The sequence below is a fragment of the Artemia franciscana genome, chromosome 11, assembly GCF_032884065.1.
Source record: "Artemia franciscana chromosome 11, ASM3288406v1, whole genome shotgun sequence".
In the NCBI taxonomy this organism is placed as follows: Eukaryota; Metazoa; Arthropoda; class Branchiopoda; order Anostraca; family Artemiidae; genus Artemia; species Artemia franciscana.
In genome coordinates, this window is record NC_088873.1 from 12,531,095 (window position 1) to 12,558,324 (window position 27,230).

The 27,230-nt window shown below is 32.7% G+C and overlaps 1 protein-coding gene across 1 annotated transcript in view; it reads left to right on the forward strand.

Moving 5' to 3' along the window:
- Positions 1 to 27,230, forward strand: part of LOC136032553 (plasma membrane calcium-transporting ATPase 2-like) — a 342,097-nt gene that overhangs the window by 247,067 nt on the left and 67,800 nt on the right. Inside the window, exons 20-23 of the mRNA XM_065712822.1 lie at positions 1,466 to 1,601; positions 6,216 to 6,457; positions 15,908 to 16,036; positions 20,295 to 20,430. Of these exons, the coding sequence (XP_065568894.1) occupies positions 1,466 to 1,601; positions 6,216 to 6,457; positions 15,908 to 16,036; positions 20,295 to 20,430 (643 nt within the window). The remainder of the gene's footprint in view (positions 1 to 1,465; positions 1,602 to 6,215; positions 6,458 to 15,907; positions 16,037 to 20,294; positions 20,431 to 27,230) is intronic.

The following is a 27,230-nucleotide window of genomic DNA, read 5'->3' on the forward strand; positions in this document are numbered from 1 at the left end:
TGTTTTTTTTTTTTCTGTGACAGATAATGCTGAGAAAGTTGTTTTAGAAAGGTATTTATCAATGGGGATTTCAGGTTGTTTTGACAAGACCTGTGTTCACTGGTAAAACATGAAACTGGTTCCAGGGGAAATTTTATTGAGTACAAATCTTCTTTTAGAGAGATGGGTGATAATAGAAAACTGATAACACGATATATTTCGTAGGAAAAACAAGATAAATGTCAGGGATACAGGGTACGTATTTAAGATTCCGATAAAAAGAAAAGAAAAGAATAACATCTTTACAAAAGAGTGTAATTATTCCTGTAGAGAAAGGAATTTAAAAAATAAAGCAAATTTTAAAGAGACTAAGAATATTTTCATAAGAAATGAAGGTAATAAGGTGTAATTTCCGATCAGAATTTGTTGTTATAGTAGTCAAAACATTTTTCTAATCTTGAACTTTCTCTAGACAAGTCTAAACTTGGAATTAACAAAAAATTTATATAAATTCTATTGAGTGGAAATCTCCTTTTAGAGGTTGCATGGTAATAGGAAACTGAATAGAACACGAAAGAAAAAAAAATAAGTGAAATTAGAAGACAACTGAAGGCTGAATTAACATCGAAATTGATAAGAGATATCAAAATACTGAATGCTCAAATATTAATAGAAAACTAAAACAATATAAATTTTGTTGGGGAAAAACAATGCAAACATCAATGATACAGGGTACCGTTTTCAAAAATTTTAACTGACTAACAAAGGTCTTTAAAAAAAAGATTCCGTCTTCTAAGATAAGTTCTTCTAAGAATATGATAACGTAAATAAATTAACGTAAAGATACACCAATATTTAATTTTATTGAACCTAAAAGAAGATAATCAATATGTAGGGAGACTGCCATGTGGAGACTGGATAGCTACCCCCTTTCTAATCCTTTTCTGAATTCCAATCGTAAATACATAAAGGAAAGTTGTGCAATGTTATAAGAAAACACGACACGGTTATGATAATAGATATTTTTTTTCTAAACTTGGGATTCTTGGAAAAATCTATGTGCTATTAATAAACAAATTATAGAAAACTTTAGTGAGTGCAAGTCTTCTTTTAGAAAATATGGTGCTATAGAAAAAACAGAAAACACAATATATTTTGTAGAGAAAAGCAAGAGAAATTGAAATATCTAATGAACCAAATCTAAAGATGGAACTAAATTCGTTCCTAGGGCAAGCGGTGCCCGGAGAACAATCGATTACAGTGCCCCCTTACCCCTCCCGATTCAAATATAAGCAACAAAAAAGCCGAATCAAGTGAAAAATTGGATAGAAATAAACAACTCCCCTGTAGCGGCGCCCCTGAGCGACTGTGCCCTGGGAAACTGTCTTGGTTGCCCCCCAAAGAACATCTCTGAATCAAACCATCAAAATCTGGTGTCAATAAAAAAGAGAAAAAAAAGAGTATTAAATTCAACATCACTTTTTAGGATGACGGTCGTTCAATCCTACGTCTGTGGAGACTACTACAAAACCTCTCCCGTCCCCCATTCTGCCCCTGCTCAAATTGTAGATTTGATTGTTGATGGAATCTCTATTAACAGCGCATATACTACCCTAGTCATGGTGAGTGTTTTTTTAATGTTTTTTTTAATATATATATAATTTATATATATATATATATATAGTAGTATAAAAATATATATGTATATATATATGTATATATATACATATATATATATATATATATATATATGTATATATATACATATATATATATATATATATATATATATATATATATATATATATATATATATATATATATATATATGTATATATATATATGTATATATATATATATTTATATATATATATATATTTATATATATATATATATTTATATATATATATATATTTATATATATATATTTATATATATTTATATATATATATATATATATATATATATATATATATATATATATATATATATATATATATATATATACATATATATATATATATATATATATATATATATATATATATATATATATATATATATATATATATATATATATATATATATATTGGTGTATTTTTTTGCCTGTGTTATATTTCACCTCTTCGTCTTTTTAATTTTACACTATACACAATTGCAACTATTTGTGTCTGCTATTTAATAAGAATCTTTTTCAAACAGTTTGTGGTAACGGACTGTTGTAAAGAGCGATCTGGCTCAATAGTAACTGAAATTCTAAAAAATGAAATTTTGATACCAATATATACATTCAAAGAATCGGGTTTTTATGCCGATTTTAAATATTTGAGTTTCATCAAGTTTAGGCTTACCCATCAAAAGCTACGAGCCTGTGAAAACATGCCTTATTTTCAAAAAAAGGGGGAAACTCCCCCTAAAAATCATAGAACTTTAATGAAAAAAATCACTCCATCAGATTCAGTGTATCAAAGGATTTTATCACAGGATTTGGCGTGAGAGGATCTTTCCATTGAAGAATTTATCATGGGGCAAGAGAATTTGCATGAAGAGGGCGCTGAATTTTCCAGCATTAATTTTAAAAAACGATGAGAAATTAAATAAAAAAAACAAGTTTTTCAACCGAAAGTAAGGGGCCGCATTATAACTTTAAACGAATATAAATTATTACGTATATGAGAAGGTTTGTCCCCTCCTTGATACCTTGCTCTACGCTAAAGTACTTTTTTGTAATTCGAAAAAAGCTATTTATTCTAATTAAACGATCTTTGTGATTCAGAGGTTATTCTTAAAGAATTGGAATAAAATTCGAACTTTAGCATAAAGAGCGAGGCATTGACGAGGGGACGGATTTCCTCATATGCGTTATAAGAACATACGACGAGTTACGCTAGTTAATTTATAAGTTACGAATATTTATTACTAATAAAAACGATCGTAAATAAAATTAAAAGTTCTAGTGGCCTCCATATATTCATATATTCACCACCAAGTAACATATATTCACCATCAAGTAAAAATCAGAATCATCTTGACTGGAATAATGTCGAGATGATATTGTGTTTGGTTTTAAGTACCAAAGATATCAGAATTCAAACACCTTTTTCTCCCTCAATTCATTTTAGGTCCATAATATGTGAAAACAAGCATCCCGCGATCGTAAACTTTTTTTTTGTAAAAAAAAAGATTCTGACAACGGAATTCATTCTAGGATTTCAAGGTTGATAATAATAATAAAAAAAAGAATTGTTTGCCCCTTAGAGTCGTCTTATTTATATACCTGAAAATCACGATTTTCCAAAATTTGGTCGTTGACCGTTTCAAAGCTATAATACGCCATTTATGTCAGTGTTGCCACGTTGAACCATGGAAATAAATTAGCAAAACTTATTAGTTAAATTTGACAATGCTTTTCTTTATCTGTTGACTATACGTGGAAATAAAGCTACTCGTTCTCAACATGTTTGGTGCCATAGATGTAAAGTTCTTTTTTGCTAATCTTTCACCCACAATTATTTTTCTGTAAATTGGGTGCTCGCTACTTCAAAATACTAAAAATATTGCCAATTTTCAGGTAAATACTGAATTTTTTAATTATTATTTTTAGAATTTTAAAATTAGATTTAAATTTTTAAGATAACCGTATTTATGTATGTTTGTACTTAACCAATTGAAATAGTAAGATATTTTCTTAGATAGTTCATAGGTACCTTGGTACTAGACTAATTTAAAACATTGAAAAGTTACTGAAACTGAGTTGTTTATTTTGGCCAGCATCAAATCCGACTGCAATAATTTACAGTTACTAAGTTATTGAATAAGCTAGTTTATATTTTTAGGTATATATAATACATTATGTAATAAATTAAAAGCTGAGAGTTTTCCAATGATGTGGCGAGGAAAAAAATCCTGTCTTTGAGAACTATTTCTCTTAAAAGGCAAGTCAATGCCAATAATCCCAACAGGAATGGAAATGAGTCCTAATAGTGAAGGAAGAAACATAAAATGTTCTTTGCATTAATCATATCAACTGTGATCTTTTCGGGGTTTTTAAAATAGCTCAATTTTTTGGAAAAATTCCAAATTTTGAAAGACTTTACAAATTTATGAAGCCGTATGAAAAAAAAAAAAAATTCCTAGAACCCAAAGGTTTTTTAGCTGTTCTAGGATAGCAGATTTTGTTTTAATCTTATCGTCTTATTAAATTAAATAAAAAACTGAAAGTAAGGAGCAACTGAAAGTAAGGAGACATTAAATATTAAAACGAACAGAAATTATCTTAATATGAGTGTGGCTTCCCCTTCATCAACCATTTACATATAATAATAATATTATTCGTATTGTATAACCTGAGGGCCATATACAAAAGTAACACATTATTAAAAAAAAGTAACACAGATTATTATTAAAACAATTATGCTCAATTATTATTTAACACAAATTATAGCACATTATTAAAAAAAAGTAACACAAATTATTATTAAAACAATTATGCACAATTATTATTTAACACAAATTATAAAACATTATAAAAAAAGTAACACAAATTATAACACATAATTCAAAAAAGTAACACAAATTATTATTAGAACAATTATACACAATTATTATTTAACACAAATTATAACACATTATTAAAAAAAAGTAACACGAATTATTATTAAAACAATTATACACAATTATTATTTAACAAAAATTATAACTGATTATTAAAAAAGGTGGTATTGAAAGTAACGCACTGCTAACGCATTAAAGTCGAAACTAAACACTATGCACTTTTAACTGCGATGTTTGCGCCTCATCTTAATCTCCTTCACCACAAAAACTTTTATATTATAATAATTTTACTTCTTTACCAAAAGCTGTTGAGAAGTTAACCGATCGTATTTCTCAAAGGGTTGCCATGCCTTACTTAGGAATGGTTTGATATTACTAATGAAGCACATCTAGATTAGTCACTTTAGATGGCTTTATTAAAATAGTAATTTCCCGAAAATTCGGTTAATCGAGACGGATCTACGATTGTTTAAAGGAGAAACAAACTGAAAAAAAAAAATTAAGTCCTCTGCAAATTTTATCAGCGAATAAAGATATGTCACCAAGCCCTCAGGAGCACAATTATTCATCACGAAAAAAAAAACCGAATGAATGTGACTGTTGAGTAAAAATCAACCAGAAGCACATTTTTCCTTATTTAATAAAAAAAAGAACGCATAAAACAAGCCCTTTTGTTTTGAGCTCGACCAAAGAGTATGTTGGAATAAGATGGTTATAAAGAATCGAAAATCTAGATATAGAGAAACATTATCTACCATCTAGCGTCGCTCTTAGCAGGGCTGTAGCGCCTTGCATCTAAGAATGCCGTCGACTATTTTCTATCTAACTTATCCGGCCAAGCTTATCTTCCCCTGATGTAATTCGTAAAATATTACACCAAATTCTTACCCCACCACGTACTACCTGGAATGCTTTTGAACAAATAGTGGAAAAACAATGTACTCCAAAGTAAACAGGTCGTATTTACAGATCCCCGAAGATCCTTTCTTTGCCGGATCCATTTACCTTTAATTTCATTTGTTTTTTCCAGTTTAAAATAATTTGTTTGTTTACGTTTGGCGCCACGTGTGCATTTTCTTACGCTCTGTTTTCGGGGGTTAGCAGGTGTAATATATCCAACAACTAATCCTGAGCCTTCAAGTAGCTATCCACCTAAGCTCTGACGCCATTTGTGTCTCGTAAAACGCCAAGGATAAGTAGTCGGATAAGTAATCTTTGCGTGCTTCACTTTAGACAATGAGAACATTTGAAGGAAACCTAAAATCGTTTTAAACGACAAAAGTCAAGAATTACTGCTATAAAAAAAAAAAAAAAAAAAAAAAAAAAAAAAAAAAAAAAAAAAAAAAAAAAAAAAAAAAAAAAAAAAAAAAAAAAAACTGAGTACATACCGGTCAATACTGCTATGCCAATGAGCATTTCCTATTTCATGAATAACTTATTTTCTAATTCTTGCTTAAATTAAAATTATTGAATTCTTTATTATTATTTGATTATTTAGTTTTAATTATTTAATGAATTTTAATGCTGCTTTGATTTTAATTTTTTATTCTAGCTTTAACTTAAATTCTAACTTGATTCTTTGTCATTCTGTGACTTAATTAATATTTAATTACATACTTAAATTAATCAATTGATTCTTTAACTCATTTTAACTCTAAATTTGATTTAATTTCTAATTCTAGCTTTCAGACAAACCTGGAGAGCTCCCTAAACAGATTGGAAACAAGACAGAGTGTTCTCTTCTTGGTTTCGTTCTAGAGATGAAACGAAGCTATCAAGAAGTCCGCGATAAACATCCAGAAGAAACGTTTCACAAAGTATATACTTTCAACTCCACAAGAAAGTCTATGAGCACTGTTATTCGGTTGGAAAGCGGAGGGTATAGAGTATATACCAAAGGAGCTTCTGAAATGGTTATGAAAAGGTGGGTAAAGATCATAGACGTGTTAATGGATAATATTATTTTCACTTGGTGTGTCTAATTCAGTTGATAACATTAACAATACGCAACAATTTGTCGTTGGTTTTGCGAAATCAATGGACTTTTTCTCTCTTATCAACAGTAGAGGTTTCTTTTCCCATTAATCAGTCTCAGTTCATTAAATTTCAATTTCTATTTCTATATTGCTTGTATACGTCTATGTTTTTTTTTTTTTTTTTTTTTTTTTTTTTTTTTTTTTTTTTTTTTTTTTTGCGATTTCAGTGCAGTTGTTCTTGGTGTCACCTATCTTGTGTACTACCCTATCTTGCGATAATTGAATTTCAGATATTTGTAGTTTGAATGAACCAAAATTCATTTTAAATCATTTAGACATTTTCGGAAGGGTAACCTCTTAATTATACCCTTGAAATGAAAGATCACATGTGGAAAGTGCTGTGCCAGTGGCTTCAATTGTGGGTCACTGACCCCTCCAAGATTCTCTCCCCCTAGATTTTAAGAAATAGCTATTTTGGTAATTTCATTAATTTTTTTTAATGAAAAGCAGCGAAATTGCCCTCCCCCCTCTCTTTATTCTGAAATATATTTTTGGACCCTATTTCTAGAAACAGCCGCCACCACGCTATAGTATGACATTTATCATTATTGGTGGTGGTTTTATTTGTTTTTAGTTTAGTTTTCTTTTTACCTTGTGCTGAGGACGCCTTGTTTGGATACAGGCGAAATATCCACGTTGTTTTAGTCTTTCCTCTCTACTGGCCGTCGTCTCGTTTGAGTTTTTTTTTTTTTTTTAGAGTTTTATCTCTCTTTGTTGTTTATTGTCATGTCTGGCCAGTTCGGCTTAAGAACTTTCATTATAAGAGTATCCCACAGTGTCGATGCAAACACTAAATTTGGAGTAGGTTTACTCATCCGTTCACAGAGCTCTGTTTTGTGAAATAAATAAAATAGATTTTATTTTAGTATTACAAACGCACAAAAATAAATATTCGTTCGATTTCGTTGCAAGCTTCTGTTTCATGTTTGTTGAAATATTTTAGCTGAGCTGTTGAAATGGCTTTGATTTTAAATTTCTGAAGCTTGGCTGGAGACGAAAATTTTAGTAAATTTGATTTTATTCATTCGGAACTTTAGCATTATCTAGCATCTCGAAATGATGTGAGCAAACAGTTTAAAGGGCCTGAATAAATATTGTCGCTGTTCCCCTTTGTTCTCACATGGAAGCATCTCATCTTAGGTCATAAAAGGAGAGGGAAATACTTGAATTTAAATTGAACGTAAATTTCAAGTCCATTGTTTTTTATGCCCTTGAAAGAAGCTGAAAGCGTTTGTCCTTTGTAAAAAGCACTTCTCATTTGAAAGGCTTAAAACGTTATGGAAATTTTTTTTCTATTTTAGAGGTGAATTTATCGTTATTGATAACTTGAATAATGATATTGTTTGTAGTTTTGGTCAAGTTTATAATTATGAACCGATTTATAATTTTGCTCAGGATTTATGTTAAGGGACTTGAACCTCCTTTTGTTATTAATTAAAAAAAAACTTTCCGAGAAAGAAGTTTTTCAAAGAAAAGTAAAGGCCATTCTAAACTTAAGATTAGCATATACAAATACCTGTTAAAATTCAAACTTAAAACGACCAGAAATTACTATTAAATAATAAACACCTTGACATAAAATATAAAATAATATTCATATAAAATAAAAATAATAAAATATAAGCTTGATTTGCATATTCAATTGATACATTACTCCCTTTAAGATTTATTCATTCATTTATATTATTACTAGTTGTATGTTTTTTTGCTATGATCTCATATTTAATTTCTGTTTGTTTAATAGTCATTTATTCTTTAATAGTAATTTCTGGTCGTTTACAGTTTGAGTTATTGTAGGTTTTTATTTCTTCTGATCATAGGTTTAAATGGCCTTTACTTTACTTGGCCTTTACTTTTCTTCGAAAAACTTCTTTTTGGGAAAGTTTTTTTTTTAATTAATTTTTGTTTGTTTTTGATTGCACTGTTTGATTGGAATATTTAATTCCTTCTATAAGAACCATATACGCCCCCAGGGCATTAGTTACAATACCTGTCCCTGGGCTCTGGCGGTTCTGTCGACCCCGGAGTTTTAATATAGGATGTTTGAACTATTTTTAACAAAATGGTCATCTCAAAATTTTATCGGATGGGTTCGGGAGAAAAGCGTGGAGGGGGGAGGGGCTAGCTGTCCTCCGATCTCTTTTGACTCTTAAAAAGTGAACTAAAACTTTTAATTTCCAATTAAATGAGCCCTCTCTGAAGTTTATGCACATATCCCTACTATAAAAACCTAATTTACCCCCAGAGTATAACTTACAACGCCTACCAATGGGCCCTAGAGGGTTGTGTCGACACAGGAGTTTTTGTTATATGATCTTTGAACTATCTTTAACAAAGTTGTTACCTGAAAATTTTTATCAAATTTATTTGGGGAAAAAGGGCGTAGAGGCGGGGGACTAGTTCCCCTCTAATCACTTTTGTCTCTGAACAAGTGAACTATAACTTCAATTTCCAATCAGATGAGCCCTCTCTGAAGTTTATACGAGCATCCCATCTATAAGAACCATTTTTGCCCCCAGGTCATAACTTACAACGTCTGCCCCCGGGCCCTGGGGGCTTGGGTCGACCTCATAGTTTTTGTTATATGATTTTTGAACTATTTTTAACAAAATGGCTACCTCAAAATTTTGGTCGGATGTATTTGAGGAGAAAAGGGCGTTGGGGGGAGGGGGAGGGGCTAGCTGCCCCTTCTATAAGAACCATATATGCCCCCAGGGCATAACTTACCATGCCTACCTATCTATCTACCTATCTACTATCTCAAATTTTTCATCTGATACATTTGAGGAAAAAATGTGCATTGGTGGGGGGGGGGGCTAGTTTCCCATCCGACCACTTTTGACTCTGAAGAAGTGAACTAGAACTTTTGCTTTTCCAATAAAATGAGCCCCCTCTGAAGTTTATACGAGAATTCCTTCCATAAGAACCTTTGGGGTATGACTAACAACGGCTGCCCCCGGGCCCTGGAGGGTTGTGTTGACCCCGGAGTTTCGGTTGTCTGACCTTTGAACTATTTTTAATAAAATGGCTACCCCAAAATTTCTATTTGATGTATTTGGAGAAAAAGGGAGTAGGAGGGAAGAGTCTGTTCCCCCTAACTCTTTTTGTGAGCTGTCCTCCAACTCTTTTGACTCTGAAAAAATGAACTAGAACTTTAAACTTCCAGTCAAATGAACCATCTTTGAAGTTTATACGAGTATCTTTTCCATAAGAACCATATTCGCCCCAAGGGCATAACTTTCAACGTCTTCCCTTGGGCCCTGGGGGGTTGTGCCGACACCGGAGTTTTTGTTATGTGATCTTTGAACGTTTTTTAACAAAATGGCTATCTACAAATTTTTCAGATTTATTTTGGAAAAAAGGGCGTGAGGGGGTGGGGGGCTAGTTGCCCTCTGATCAATTGACTCTAAAAAGTGAACTAAATCTTTTAATTTCCAATCAAATGAGCCCTCTCTGATGTTTATATTGGCCTCCCTTCTATAAGAACATATTTGCCCCAGGGCATAACGTACAACGCCTGCCCTCGGGTCCTGGGGCTTGTGTTGACCCCGGAGTTTTCATAATATGATCTACCTCGTGAACGTAGGTAGATCGTTCACGGTTCAAATATGATGAACCGGAAATTCAAAAAGCTACCTCGAAAGTTTATCGGATGTATTTGGGGGGAAAAGGCTGTGGGGGGGGGGGGTTACTTGTCCTCTGATCACTTTTGACTCTAATCAAATGAGCCCTCTCAGAAGTTTATACATGCATCCCTTCTGTAAGAACCATATTTGCCCCCAGGTTATAACTTATAACGTCTGCCCCCGGGCCCTGGGGGATTATGTCGACCCCGGAGTTTTTGTTACACTATCTCCGAACTATTTTCAACAAATTTCAAGAAGCTACCTTAAAATTTTATCGGATTTATTTAGGGAAAAAAGGACGTGGGGGGGACTACTTGTTCTCCGATCACTTTTGACTCTTAAGAAGGACACTAGAACTCTCGATTGCCAATCAAATGAACCCCTTCAACCCCATCCATATGAAGTGCCTGTGGGAAAAAATAATAATAATAAAATGTTGGAGCCGTATGGCCTTAGACAATACTATAGCGTTGCCTCTGATATACTTTTCAGTTTTATTCTCGCTTGAAAATCAGAACACTAAAAAACAAAAGTTTCTAACACTAAAAGACTAGAACACTAAATTAAACCTATAACACTGAACTAAAAACTAAAAACCACTACCAGTATTGCATAGTGTGGTATGCGCAATTTCACAATTGAAAATTGAATTGCAGTGTTTATAAGTATGCTTATATATCGATTATAAGAAAACCACCAGAAACACTTTTTTTTTTTTTTACTTACCGTATGCTTCGTTTTCAAGCAGTTCATAGTAACGAACTGTAGTAAGGAACGAACCGGCTCAATAGTAACCAAAACTCTAAAAAATGGAATTTTTATGCCAATAGTTACATCAAAAGAATCGCATTTTACTGCTGATTTTAAATATACAAGTTTATGCCAATAGTTACATCAAAAGAATCGCATTTTAATGCTGATTTTAAATAAGTTTCATCAAGATTAGTCTTACCCGTCAAAAGTTACGAGCCTGAGAAGATTTGCCTCATTTTAGAAAATAGGGGGAAATATCCCCTTAAAAGTCATACGATATTTACGAAAATCATACCATCAGATTCAGCGTATCAGAGAACCCTATTGTAGAAGTTTCAAGCCCCTATCTACAAAAATGTGGAATTTAGTATTTTTTGCCAGAAGACAAATCACGGATGCGTGTTTATTTGTTGTTTTTTTGTTTTTTTGTTGTTTTTTTTTCCAGGGGTGATCGTATCGACTCAGTGGTCCTAGAATGTCGCAAAAGGGCTCATTCTAACGGAAATTAAAAGTTCTAGTGCCCTTTTTAAGTGACCGAAAAAATTGGAGGGCACCTAGGCCCCCTCCCACGCTCATTTTTTCCCCAAAGTCACCGGATCAACATTCTGAGATATCCATTTTATTCACCATAGTCGAATAACCTAAATAACTATGTCTTTGGGGACGACTTACTCCCCCGCAGTCGCCGTTGGAGGGGCTGCAAGTTACAAACTTTGACCTGTGTTTACATATAGTAATGGTTACTGGGAAGTGTACAGACGTTTTCAGGAGGATTTTTTTTGGTTTGGGGGGAGAGTTGAAGGGGGGTTACGTAGGAGGATCTTTCAATGGAGGAACGTTTTATTAAGGAAGAGACTTTCAATGGAGGGGGCGCAGGATTTTCTAGCATTATTTAAAAAAAAACAATGAAAAAATAAATATGAAAAGTTTTTTCTACTGAAAGTGAGGAGCAGCATTAAAACTTAAAACGAACAGAAATTATTACGCATATGAGGGGTTTACCTCCTCGTAATTTCAACTATTTATTCTACGGCCTTTGTGATACAGGGGTCATTCTTAAGGAATTGGGACAAAATTTAAGCTTTAGTGTAAAGAGCGAGGTATCGACGAGGGGTGAACCCCCTCATATACACAATAAAATCATACGAATATAGAAGTTCGCTACGTAAGTTAATTCGTAAGTTACGTATATTTTTTACTTATGAAAACGTTCGTAAAAATTAAAAGTTATAGTTGCCTTTTTAAGTAATCAAAAAATTGGAGGGCAACTAGATCTCCTCTCTCGCTCCTTTTTTTTAAAATCTTCCGATTAAAACTATGAAAAAGCCATTTAGCCCCAAAAAAAAATTAATATGCAAATTTCGTTTTAATTATATATGCATGGAGAGCCAAGATAAAAACAATGCATTAATTAAAAAACGTCCAGAGATTAAATAAAAAAAAAATATTTTAAATGAAAGTAAGGAGCGACATTAAAACTTAAAACGAACAAAAATTACTTCGTATATGAAAGGGGCTGCTTCCTCATCAACGTCCCGCTCTTTACGCTAAAGTTTTTTACTGTTTTAAAAAGTAGAGTTGAGAGAAAGAGCCAAACTTTAGCGTAAAGAGCGGGACGTTGATGAGGAAGCAGCCCCTTTTCTTATACGAAGTAATTTTTGTTCGTTTTAAGTTTTAATGTCGCTCTTTACTTTCATTTAAAAAAAAAACTTTTTTTTTTAATATAAAGAAAAATCGGGGCTGATTTCACATATCTGGAAAGTAGATATCAGCCCTGGTGATTCAAAATGTATTGCCCGAAAAGTAGTGCGAAAAGTGATTTTCCTGCCTAGTGTGAGCACCAGTGTGAACAGCTGCTATTTTTTCAATTCAGTTTGTCTCTTAATTTTATGCAAATCTATTTTTCTAGATTTCTTAGCTCCTCTGTTATGCTTCAAAGCCGGTTTGGCATTACCGGTTCGGTAATGCCTGAAAAATAAAAGAAAAAAAAGAAAGATATTTTCAAAGACATGGACGAAATGAAGACAAAAATCCATGGCAACAAACAAAATTATTAAAAATTGTTAATAAAGGACCATTTTATCTACAAACATAGATGAATATTTAAACCTAGGATACCCAATTATTTCCATTATGCTCCAAACTTAACCACATCAATATTTCCAGCCGCTTAATAGTATCGTAACATTTACTCCCAAGCAAACTCATCAGCTACTGTTCATTATATTTTTCACAGCTGAAGATTTTGCATAATTCCCATTTACTAATAATAAAATAATAATAAGTAATTTATTTTTAAAAAATCGCTATCACAAGCCCCGAAGGTCCGAATATGGATTTCGGAGTCAATAAATAAAACAGGACAAAAAAAGCATAAAAAGCAAACAAAAACACAAAGACTGGCAAAACAATGCCAAAATTAAAAATGTTTGAGACAAGACAAACACTAAACACAAAAAGGACAAACTGGACAAAGGACAAACAATAACAGGACGAACAATAAACAAAATGTAATAAAAACTAAAAGACGGGCATAAGGATGCCATAATTTATATTGTCAGAATGGAAATCCATTCATTATTCATTATTTAAACTGAGATAGGTCATAACATGCTGAAAAAATAAAACTAGCAAAACTAAAAAAAAAAATAAAAATATAAATATGAAAAAGCCAAAAAGGGACATTAAAAAAAACATTTAACATTTGTACTGAAATATCTGTTTTATGTCCATTCAGCAATTTTTCTTCCATGTCGTTAAAAATGATACTGATTCTGTTATTAGGATAGTTTAATGATGTTTGTGCTAGAATGAAACACTAGAGATAATCTCATATATTACCATTTAGTTGCTAGTTAATTTACGGCCAAGGCAAGAAATTGGAGCCATTCCCAATAGCTAAGTAAGATAGGTTATTAAATAAAGCTTTTATTATTATAACCTAAGACCTTATCATCCTAATTAAATTATATAAGTATAACTTAAATTACTTGTTAAGCTTTATAAAAAAAAAAAAAAACCTTTCTAAGTCTGTAAAGAAAGACCGGTTAATAATAATGATATTACATTGCTTAAATAACGTTAATAATCATCTAATTACAAAAAAGAAATTACTTAAGAGTTTTCTTCAACTCAAACTTCACTTCGGAATTTGTTTATATCATACATCTCAGGGAATATTGCTTCTAATTGGTTATTGAAAGTTAAAATTATGGGAGACAATTATGGGAAAATTATGGGATAAATATGGGAGTCCAACGCCAAAATATTTGTGAGATTGATCGCCTTTATTTTAAAATTGTGCCATCGCAGGTTTTTTTTGGTCAAACTATGCTGCATGACATATCTTATACGCTTTGATCACCATTTATGAATCTGTAAGCAAGGGGTGATAGGTTGAGGTGCGGGAGGCGCTCTTGGAAGAGGTGTGAACATGAAAAGGTCAAGTTTTATGGATAGAGATTGCCAAAGATTGTGCTTTTGCCCATCTATCTTGGGCCAAATGAAAGGCTGGCTGCCCCGAATGGTATGGAAATAGGCAAATAGAAAGGATTAAAGGAAATTGATACTTCATTCGAATGGGTAAAGAGTGAGGCTTTGAACACTTTTGGATGGGGGAAGTCTGTGTGCAGTTGTGTTTACTTCAGGTAGTTTGGTGCTTCAATAAGTTGTTAGTGGTAGCAGTAATTATATCTTTCCCGTTATGGTTTGAAAATTTATCTTGTTGAACTACAACAAAGTCTACCCTTTTTTACCCAATGGTAAGGTTTTTCAAAACCCTTCTAACATCTTTTTTATACTCTGTTTTTTGGTTTTATATTCTATTAGTTTTGGCATTACGTCTTTCATTTACGATATCCTTTTTCAAAGTCTTTTTTCTATCTTTTGGCAATGAGTATATGTTCATTTGTGAATTATGAGGGTTCGATTTATGATAGCTCTAATTTGTATGAAGATTTATAGTTTGACAACAGATACTGATACAGTATTTCTTGCTTGTGATATTGGTTTTTTCAATAAAAATTTATCCTTATCTTGATTATGCTACCAAAAATAAGGAATAAGTTCAGAGCTTTGCTCTTTTTCATGGAGTTCTTCCATTTTTCTGTTTTGATTCATATTATTCTTAACTATTTGCAGGTCACAGCCCTTCAGAGAAAAAAGGCTGAAAGTGCAGTTGTATTATACACACAAAAAAGAATTGAATAACAAAAAAGCTCGTATTCATAACGTACACGGATGCCAAAGTGGATAAAAATTCCTCAAAAATCGGTACAAAGACCCCCTAAAGTCTTGGCAATACATATTTAAATACTTGTAATTCTGCGTATTTAGGTCAAAGGTGTACTTTCTGAAGCTTCATCTCCCCTCCCCCAGATGAAAATCATTTGGGATATATATATATATATATATATATATATATATATATATATATATATATATATATATATATATATATATATATATATATATATATATATATATATATATATATATATATAATCACGATTTTAGTGAGCCTTTAAAATACGCCACTCTCCCACACTGCTTCAAATGTTTTGTAAGCTCCAGTCATAGAAACGGGACTAAGATCCAACAGGAAAGTTTAATGATAAATGATGACAAGTCAGTTAATGTTAATGTAAGGATGATAATATTAAGAACTAATCTCATATATTACCATCTAAATGATCTTTTGCTTATTTTCAAGGCGAAAAAGCGGGGCTCTTCCCAACCGCCATGGGAGATAGGCAATTAATAAAGCCTCCATTATTATGGTGATTCGTCATTCTGATGTCATGACAAATGACATATGACCAATGACTTTATATGACATCTGGCCTGACAAATGACATTATATGATGCCATCCTGCTAAATGACAAAGAACAAATCAGGTGATATTTATATAAGGATGATCATATAAAGAATTGAGGCTATATACGAGTATTATCGTTTAGGTGCTCATTTACTTATGGTCAAGGCGGAAAACTGGAGCCATTCCCAATTGCTATGCAAGACAGACTGGTGAAGAATATCATTGAGCCAATGGCCTCTGAAGGACTGAGGACGATTTGTTTAGCTTACCGGTAAACATTGTTTTCTATTATTATTATTAGTCTTGTGAGGATGGAAAAGAAATGTTCTGCCCCTTATTGAAATAACAAAGTATTAAGTCTCTTCGCCCCCCTCCCCCCTTTTTTACACGTCTAAAAATGTCCAGGTTTTAATAATGATTATTGTATATATATATATATATATATATATATATATATATATATATATATATATATATATTACTGATTTTTTATTTATTTTGGTCGTATTTTAAGTGATGTTGTAGCTCCATGTCCCCAAAAGTATATGTCAAGAGCTCAAATTCTCCAAAACTTATTAGAACATGTTGACATATGCCCATATCCAAGTTGATGAAAGCTAAAGATGGTCGATCTGGGATGATTTTAAAATCACCTCTTTTAGCATGGAGTGACCTATTGCCTGCTCATAGGGTCACGCTGGTTTTGCCCTAAGAAAGAGAGGGGTCACATAAGACACATGTGCATCTTAAGCGATTTTTTGTCGACTCTTTTAACTTGACAGCCTCTTCCCCTCCAATCGATGAAGTTGTTGCGATTGTAAGCTTTGCGATCCTGTAATTCACTTCTTAAAAGGTGTGTGAGGGGGTACCTACATTATTGATTTTGTCAGATATAACAAATTCAAACCTTAAGTTACATTGCACGGAAATTTAATTTTAACCTTTGTGATATTACAATGTTCAATTGGTAGCTTATGCTCAAATAAGGATCTGAAAAATAAAGGTTCATAAACGCTGTTTTACTTCCTATTGATAAGTTAATAATAATAATTATAACTTCTAATAATAAATAATATAACTTCTCATTAATAAGTTTTTTGAATCCTGCATAAGTAACAACTTCAGAATTTTGGGACGCCACTACGCCAGCATCCCACTAAAATTCATGAAGCATTAATTAATAATTAAAAAATTGTATTAAGATCGTCTTCAAAGTCGTTTTCCTTGATTAAGATTTCCCCTCTTTCATCAAGTCTCCTTCAAAAATCGTAATATCTGATCTTGTTCTTAGTTAATTTGATTTGTTAAAGGATAGTTAGGGCAAGCGCAAATTAACGACAGATCAAATGAAACTCAACATGTCGTGAAAATGACAATGGTAAATTTTTGTTCTTAAATTTGGAAAAGTCTACATGAGAAGCTTAACACTCATTGAAAGTCTTTACGTGGAATCAGATCAAAATTGTCATCTTAAAACCCTTTTACCCTGTTTCGCATAATTAGAATTTCTCTTCTTTCATTAAGACTCCTTTGAAAATCTTTTTATCTAACTCATCATTTGTTGATTTAATTTGCTAGGGAATATTTAAGGTTTAAATAAGATGAGGTGAAACCCAATGAAACGAGAAAATGGTAATGTGTATTTTCCTTTAAACTATTTGATATTTGATGCAAATAATGCAATGAATTTTATAAGATTTTGTGATTAGATAAAGAGCTATAGCAATACTAAATTTCGCCTGTCTCAACGAAAATTTGTTTGAACGAAAATTTGTTTGAACGAAAATCAGATGTAGCCTGTGAAATTTAGATCTCTGAGACAAAGGAAAAAACAACTGTAATTCGAACATATATTGAATAGCTGTCGTTAAAAGAAAAAAAAAATTATTTTGAAGAGCCTTGTACTTTTCTCTTCAGGATAAATTTCTAATTCCGTTTTTCTAAGCGTTTAAATCAGTTTCTTCTTTAATATTATATGGCTAAAAGTAAAAAGATAAACAATTTTGATCCAGGTATTTCCTACAGTATACTATTCTAGTTATTGCATGTTGCAGCAAATTCTTGTCCACTTTTCTTTTTTGTTTGTTCACTTAATTTGTTGTTTATATTTATGTTCATTTTTACTCGACATTTACATTTGCTCGTAATGAAAACCAAAAGACGTATCAATTTTTTTTTCGAAAATGAGGTCTTCCTATGTAGGGACTGCTTCACTTCATAAAAAGTAGATAGACTGGCCATGGTTAAGACTAATTATAAAATAGAAGGGAAAATGTAGCCAATGAAATTTAGATCTCTGAGATAGAGAATAAAAAAATCTGGATAATTTGAACACATCTTGAATACCTGTCATTAACAGAAAATAAATTGATCTTGAAGAGCCTTTTCCTTTTCAAGACAACTTTTCTAATTTATGTGTTTAAATCAGTTTCTTCTTTGATATTATATAACTATTGGTAAAATCAGAAAAAAAACATATGCAAAACGGGCTTTTTTATTTTATTTTTTTTTTTTTTACGGAATTTTCGGCTTATGAATGTTCTGTTCTACTTGAACCTACATTTGCTCGCAATGAAAACTAAAATGCGTGTCAATTATTTTTATTTTTTGAAAATGAGGTTTGTTTATAAATGAGGGACTGCTTCATTTCATAAAAAGTAGATAGACTGGCCACTGTTATGACTGACTATAAAAGAGAAGGGAAAATGTATCCTATGAAATTTAGATGTTGTAGACAGAGGTTAAAAAACCGGGTGATTCGAACGTATATTGAATAGCTGTCATTAGTAGATAGACCGGGTAGATGTTAGACTTCATAATAGGTAGATCGACTGGCCATGATTGAGACTAAATTTAGGAAGTATTCAGTTTAAACTTATTCAACAAACCTATTCAACTTAAAAGATTACCCGGCGTTACAGTTTTGAAACTTTTTTCCCCTATGCTTCAAAAGCGTGCGAATGCCAAATTGGGGTCTTTGGCTTTCGGTGTGATGATGTTAACTCCACGTATAATGTTGAGGGTCTTTTCTGTTGATTTTTTTTTTATTTTGGCTTCTTTCCTGAAATTATTAAAACTGTTCACAAATGTCACAAGTCATTGCTATGAAATTATGACCATATTATACATGGCGATATTGATCCTGTATTAGTGGCATTGTCATTCGCTCCTCTTTTTAATCGTTTTTTTCCTTCTTCCTTCCTTAGTGTTTCGAGCAATGTTCAATCCTAGAGAAATCTGTTCTTGAGAAAGCTTTCTTTCCATGTGCTTTAGAATTATAAAATCTTGGATGTTGTCTTTAAGTTTTTGACATTGCGATTGTTATCATTCTCTCCTCTTTCTACCTTTTTTTTTTACCTGTTCTATCCCAGTGGATTGATGCTCTGCTTAGCAAAACGGAGTGACCAAAAAGATGAAAAAAGTGACCAACAATTGACCAAAATGATGACCAAAAAACAATTAATGTTTTTTAATGTTGTGATGACCATTATCGGTTGCTATAAGTTTTTTTTTTATATTTTTATTTGAAAGTGTAGCAGAACTTGGACAATAAATACTTATTTTCGAATGCTAAGGCTTGAAAAAAAATATGGTAGTGAAAGTTGAATTGCTTAAAAAGTTAAAGTTTAAACGCTGGATTGACCAGTTCGGAAGCCAAATAGTTCGGAGCTCCAAACGGAGCACCTGGCTTCGATCTTCGCTGCAGCAAGGTTGGGCGACAAGCTTGCTACTTGTCCCTGTAAAAAACACTCAGCAACTGAAATGTCGACTCGACACTGATTTTTGAATTTAAAAAAAAAGGGAATAGTTGTGGGAAAAGTCAAAGTCATGGCCAATTGTAGAAAGAAGCCAAGACAGATTGTTCAATTAAGTGGGCAGCCCAGTCAAGGGTTAATTTTATCCCTTTGATTGCCGTTGTTACCCGAACTAGAGTTGTACCTGTTGGAGGTTCTCGCTGGGGACACACGCAGGTAGACTACGGGTTGACTTACTTGAAAATTTTCCTCTCATGGCTATCACTCGACAATGCTGAACTAGAGTCAACCCTCTCATGCTAATTCACGGTGGGTTGGGTTCAACCTGTTGGAGGTTCTCTCTCAGGTTAATTCACGGTCGAGGAAGGGGGAAGCAGTATATTGACAGAAAATATGTCAACATTTCACTCGACACCCTATGCGCCAGCAATGGCTCAGGAGGATCTTCATTTTTTTATTGTTTTACGCTTTAGAACCTGACAATATTGATACCACGTTTAAGGTGTTATCATTCGTTGTTATTTTAAATTTTTTTTTTTTTTTTTTACTTTTTTTTACCGTCCTTGATGTGTTTGAACTTCATTCAATCCTATTCTTGAGAATTGTTTTTTTTTTTTTTTTGTTTTTTTTGCTGTCCTTTGAAACTCTAAAAATGTCAGATATCAATTTCAAATATGCCAGATATATGTCCTTTGAAGCTCGCCATGTTAGGCATCATCATTTCTTCTTCTTTTTTTGCCATCCTTTATTGTTTATGGAGTATTTATTTTTCAGAGATTTTGTCCCTGGAAAAGCAGAGATAAATCAGGTTAGGATAGACAGTGAACCTAACTGGGACGATGAAAATTTTATTGTTGACAATATGACCTGTCTTTGTATAGTTGGTATTGAAGACCCTGTCAGACCTGAGGTAAGTTCTCCCTCATTTGATTAACATAATAAGACGGTTTGTTCATAAATAGAAAATAAAGAGAAAGACAAGTAATTTCCAAAAAGGCATTTTGGCCTGTGAAAAGAAGGGTTTAAAAGTAAACATGCAACTTACAATGTGAAGGAAAATTGCCTTGTTTTTGGCAATGACAGTGTCTCAAAGCAGAGCACACTAGCAATATTTCCAAAACGTAATGACAATGTCGTGAACGAAATCCCTGTTTTTGACAATGACAATCTTTTGAAGCAACAATGTCAATGTCTCCAAGCGAATCCCTGTTTTTGATAATGAAAATGTCTTTAAGGGACATATTTTTCGCATTTTGTTTGGGTTAATAAGGGAATATACTCTGCCTCTAGAAATAGACTTAAGACACTAATCGAAATACTAAAGAAGTTATAGATACTGAAGTTCTGTGTGGGAGGAGAGGAGATTGTAGGACTGTTTAGGGGAGTTTTTCTATTCCAAAAGTACAGTAGTAAAACTATGCTCCAAATAGTAAACTATGTTCAAGGTGCTAGACGAAAGAAAATTTCATAGAGGAGGGAGCCGACGAAAATAAAGAGGGAAAAAATTGTTATTGAAAGGGTTTTCAAGATTCTGTAGGAAAAGAAGAAAGAAAGACACAGGAAAATATAACAGTTAAATGATCCATAATGGAATGGTGAAAAATTCAGTTTTGAAGAGGGGGGGGGGCTGAAACAGCGTATATCGGATACAGTGTTATCGAAATGACTTTCTGTTATTTCCAGTATTTTAGAAAGTGATTCTTTAACATATGACAAAAAAATAAAGAAACACACAGTAATAATAAGAAATGGAAAAGTTGTACTCGCAAAACAGTCTAGAGACTTTAGAGTAGTAAAAAAACTAATCTAAAAAGCGGAAGAACTGCTTTTTCTGTTGATATTAGTACTTAGATGTAGTTAAATGAGGGTGTACTCTTTTCCAGCACATTGTCAAGGGCAGGACACGATTATCCAGCACCGACGAAATAGTTTACCATAATATCCTATTGTGATAGTCAATAGACTGCCACCAAATCCACAGAACAGCTGAGTAGATACCATAATTGATTACCATAATATCCTATTGTGGTAGTCATTAGACTGCCACCAAATTCACAGAACAGCTGAGTAGATACCATAATAAATTACCATAATATCCTATTGTGGTAGTCAATAGACTGCCACCAAATCCACAGAACAGCTGAGTAGATGCCATAATAGGTTACCATAATATCCTATTGTGGTAGTCAATAGACTGTCACCAAATCCACAGAACAGCTGAGTAGATACCATAACAGATTACTATAATATCCTATTGTGGTAGTCGATAGACTGTCACCAAATCCACAGAACAGCTGAGTAGATACCATAATAGATTATCATTATATCCTATTGTGGTAGTCAATAGACTGCCACCAAATCCACAGAACAGCTGAGTTAGGCGATGAGGTGATTAATAAGTGCAAATTTAGAATAAGAGAGAAATGTATAGCACCTCTGCCAAAGATCAATTAGGTGATGAATTAAGGGAACGATAAATAGAAAAGATAAGTAATCAAATCAGTGCAAATTAAAAAAAAGAAAGAAATGTATAGCACATATGCGAAAGATCAAGTAGGGAAAAGATAAAAAAAAGGTGATTAAATAAGTGCAAATTAAAAAGAAAGAAATGTATAGCACCTCTGTGAAAATCAAACAGGTGATCAAGTAGGGGAAAGATAAATAAAAAAGACAGGTGATCAAATAAGTGCAAATTAAAAAAAAGCAAGAAATGTTTAGCACTTATGTGAAAGATCAAATAGGTGCTGTTCGTATTTACGTCAGTAGAGACGATCAGCGACACCTATGAGCGACACTTATCTACTCGATCTGTTGGTTTATGCCTAAGTAGAAAAGATCAAGTACATATATCCTAGCCGTATTGTAGTCACATCTGTCGATAAAATGAGCCATGTTTATGAATCAAATCTTATTTCCTTTATTTTGATGTCATACTTGTTATGCAGAAATGTGAAAATAAAAGGACAAGAAAGCGGTTTTGAAAATCTTGTATCAACACTAATTTGTTCCCAACTGTTGCTTACAAACAAAACGAAATAAAAATATTAGAAAATGGGTATAATATTTCAAATAATACAGTGGCACAAAATAGTAAAGTCCTTTTTTCACTATTAATAATGAAAATCAGAATATTTTTGCTTCCCGTCTGGAAGCCTTCAGTCTAGTTTGTTCGTTTATTATTATTATTATTTTTATTTCCGTTGATGGAAGCTCAGTGTGTGAAGCCTGGCTTTTGTTATTATCAGTGAAAAAAAAAGGCTTTTTTATTAATTCCCACTGTATTATTTGGAATACTTTATCCGTTTTTCTGTATTTTCATTTCGTTTTATTTGTAAATGGAAGAAAACTGCTGTTCTAGGCTTCCAGCTTCCCTAATTTCATAAAGTTCTGCTTTTAATCTCAACTCTGATTTTTCAATCACAAACTTTATGCTTGAAAGTTGAATATTATTCGACTTAATAGTTTACGAGTGGGATACGGGATTGGCGTTGCAGTCGTTTGTAATTTTGATTTTATCCACAAGTGGGACTTATCGTGTTTTGTTGTTGTTTGTACATTTTTTATGATTTTTCTTTTTTCCGCTGTTCACAAATGTAGTGTTGGTGAATCTCACCTGTTTTTGTTTTACATCTTTAAGCGGGTTTCACACTACGTACCTAATTTTGTATGCTAATTGGCTAAGTAAACTTATGTTTCCTCACTTACAGAAGTCCTTTCTCACTAGGCAAACGTAAAAATCCATAAAACCATTATCGTCACCGTCTAAAATCATCATAACCATTATAAGCGAACTATTCAAAAATTAAAAATGCGGAAGGAGAGGGAGATTCAAGCTCTGATCAAGTATGAAAGGCTTTCTAGGAATTTTTTTTATTAATTTATGTTGAAAATAATTAATTGCTTTTCCAGAAGTTCTTTTTTTTTCGCTGATGTATTGACTCTCCCATAACACAGCACAGGCTCATGTAGTGTAAAATTCTATGTAGGGCTTGAGTCTAGTTTGAACTGCATACTTTACAGATAAAATCGGCTCCGGATGAGTTTAAAAAAATGACAAGAAAATTGACCTAATCATTTCTCACTAAACATGCAAAAAAAAAGAATGAGAAATCCCTCGAAACAGAATCGCTAGGAAATAATGTACTCACTAAGCATCGGTACTGTTTCTATTTTGTCTATTCTTTCTGTTAATCCAAAAAAAAAAAGATCAGAAAGGAGAAACAGGTCACCTGTTTTTGACGATCCTTTTTCTGTTCAGTTTTTTTCTGGTTCTCTTCCTTTTTTCATCGTTTTTTTTGTTTCTGTTTTTACTTCTGTATCTGTTCTTGTCTAACCTGTTTTTGTTTTTCAAAAAAAAAGGAAAAAAAAAACAACAGAAATGAGAAACAGGTCACCTGTTTTTGACGGACCTGTTTCTGTTCTGTTTTATTTTTGTTTCTGTGTTTACTTCTGTTTCTGTTTAACCTGTTTCTGTTTCTGTTTTTTTCCAAAAAACAGAACAGAAAGGAGAAACAGGTCACCTGTTTTTGATGGACCTGTTTCTGTTCTTTTTTTTTCTTTATCTGTTTTTCAGTTTTTCTGAAAAACAGGAACAGTGCCGATGCTTAGTACTCACCAAAACAGAGATTTTAACCTACTTCTAGAACTAGCAACATTTACGAATAGAATTGGTAAATATTCTATTGTGTAGTAACCAAACAGTATACTTACCAAACTTAACAAATCTTACTATATCACGTGGCTGATTTAGCCCGAAAATTTTAAGTATTCATAAACTAAACTAACAATTAAAGGATAAAGAAAACGTTGAAGATCTTCTTTCCACTCCCTGGTTGTTGCACCGTACCTAAAAACCTGAATAGATATTAACACAGAAAAACCAATAAACCAATAGATTTTAACACAGAACCTGTCACAAATAGACCTATGAGATCAGCAGCGAAAAAAGCTAGGCTGGCATTAAAAACGTGCTTTTAAATCATTTTCTTTCATTTCAATGAATTGCCTTGTTTCATCACAATTTATTTATCAGTCCTGGTTGAACTTCGCTGAGGTAAGGATGCTGGGACTGTTCATTTTAGTTTTACTGATTTTATCTTCTTGTAAGTTGTTTTTTCTTATTTGTATTGCTGAGGACGGCCCTTGGACATAGGGCTGAAATATTCGTTCTAATTTGTTTCTCACTGTCTTGAGAAATTCCCTGTTGTTCTTCTTGTTTTTGGTGTTTGTGATGGAAAGGCAGTATGGTCTCCGTCGGTATTTACTAATAATTAGTTATAAATTATTTAAGAGACAGCCTATTTGAAAGTCTCCTATCACAACAGCTCCTTAAGAAGCGAAAAGGAAAGGTACTTTTATTAGAGGGAAAAATGGACTGCCCCTGATAAGTCATAAGTAACCAATATAGACACTTACTATGATCTACGGCCAATTCTCAAGTACGTTACCGAGGACTCGTAGTCACTGTTGATGGACATCGACTTTTGGCTTTTAACCAGTTTTTATAGACATTGGTTATGCTTTTTGATTATCAGTGCCAAAGATTATATTTTACTAACAAAGGTGGGACATCATTTTTTTTTCTTATACGAACAATAATTGAAATTATTAAATAATTCTTAAATTAAGCTAATCAAGTTATATAAACTGATGGTTAAACTTAACTGAAAATAATAATAGTCTTAATTAGTTTATTGAATTAAGAGCCAAATAGTTACATAAAGTGAATACGGCTGAGAAAGAATAAAAATATAAAAAAATACAAAGAGAAAAACAATTAAACACACAATCAACGAAAGAAACGGGTAAGACGGTGGTGGGGGGATATTCGCGCTGAAGCTGTACTGGAGAGTTTTCTGTGTAGAATCTCCAACTTTAAAGTTATATCAGGGACTGGAATTTTGTTAACAAGAATCCGGTTTTTTGTCCAAGGTGGAAAATACAGAAGAAATTTCCAAAATTTGAAATAATTTATCTGAATTCTTCTTAAATTACAATTATTAAGACGGGAGAAAAGATCTGAAGCATAAAGGACAGAATGATCACAGAAAGTAGAATAAAGTTTGGCCAGCACACGTCTATTATACTTCCCTCTGTTTGCAACAATCTTTGCATAGCCAATCTGAATCTTTTTACTTATATCACAAATAGTACGCTGACGTAAGCTCGAAAGATTGTTAGTAATAGAGATACCAAGCCAACGAATACAATCAACAAGAGGGATAGTGAAGCAATTACAGTGAAGGGGAGTAGTAGTAGTACAGTTATAGGGAAGAAACTCACATTTATCTATATTAAGTGAAAGGCCAATATCAGAGAAAGCATCATAAACTATAGAGACCATTTAAGAGAGACCCTTTTTGGAACGGTTAATCAGAAATAAGTCGTTAGCATACATAAGATAAGAAACATACGTAAGACCAGAAAGGTATGTACCTGATATAGAATTTGAAAGAAAATAATTTGAATACCAAAACCTAGGAAGCATTATAACAGAGAGATTGACCCCAGGATTATACAGAGAAAAAGGAACTGACTATAAATTACACTATAAAACACTTTCGAAAGATCCAAAGCGCAAATATTAAGACCATTTCCCTTGGAAGAATTATCAGCCAATAAAGAAGACAGAATCTTATGCGCATGCTGACAATCCACCCCGCGCCGAAAAAGAGAAATTTTACCCAGCACACTAGAAATACAAATCTTAAAAAGCCTAGGTGACAGAACACCACCCTGCCTAACTCCTCTTCGTACCCTTATAATAGTGTCTGGTGCAGATCTTAATTGAAGAAAAGAATTTGAATACTAAAACCTCAGAAGTATTATAACAGAGAGATTGATCCCAGAATTATACAGAGAAAAAGGAGTTGACTATGGACCACACTATGAAACACTTTCGAAAGATCCAAAGCACAAATATAAAGACCATTTCCGTTGGAAGAATTATCAGCCAATAAAGAAGACATAATCTTATACGCATGCTGACAATCCACCCCACGCCGAAAACCGAATTGGTTCTCACTCTCATGAATATTTTTAGTCAAAAAAGGTTGAAGGAAATACTCAAAAACTTTGCTAATATTACAAGAAAACTGATCGATAGCAAGAACAATCAGTCGGTGACTTTCCCCTTTTTAAAATTGACGAAACAGTGCCACACAGTAAACTCTCAAGTACGCTTGAAGTACATATACATTTGAAAAAGAAGCTGAAGGTGAGATATAAGGGGGAGGGGGTGCAATCAATCGACATATGCATCTTAGAAATACCATACTTATCTATTGAATCAGATCTTAAACTTTTCACAGCATCAATTACGGAAGAAGAAGATATGGGCGCTTTATGTCGTTGCGAAAGCGTTGTACTAAACAGGGGGGGGGGGGTAAGAAGGCGAGTATATACAGAATGCACTGAATAGTTAATCACCGAAAAAAATCGAAGAATAATGTTTATACCAAGCTGAAGGTGGAAGGCAGTTACTTGTCATAGTATTATCATTTAACTTGTCTGAATTTATCACTTTTCGCGAATCTTTCCTACTCACAGGGAAATCCATACCACGTTAGCGTGCCGACCTCAGATAAAGTTTATATTCGGTTTTAGTTTTACATTTGAGATCAGCCTCACACCCAAAACGTGGCCGACCACATTCATTCCATATTTGGAGCCACAGTTTCGCTTTATTTTTTATCGACTTTAAATAAGGGT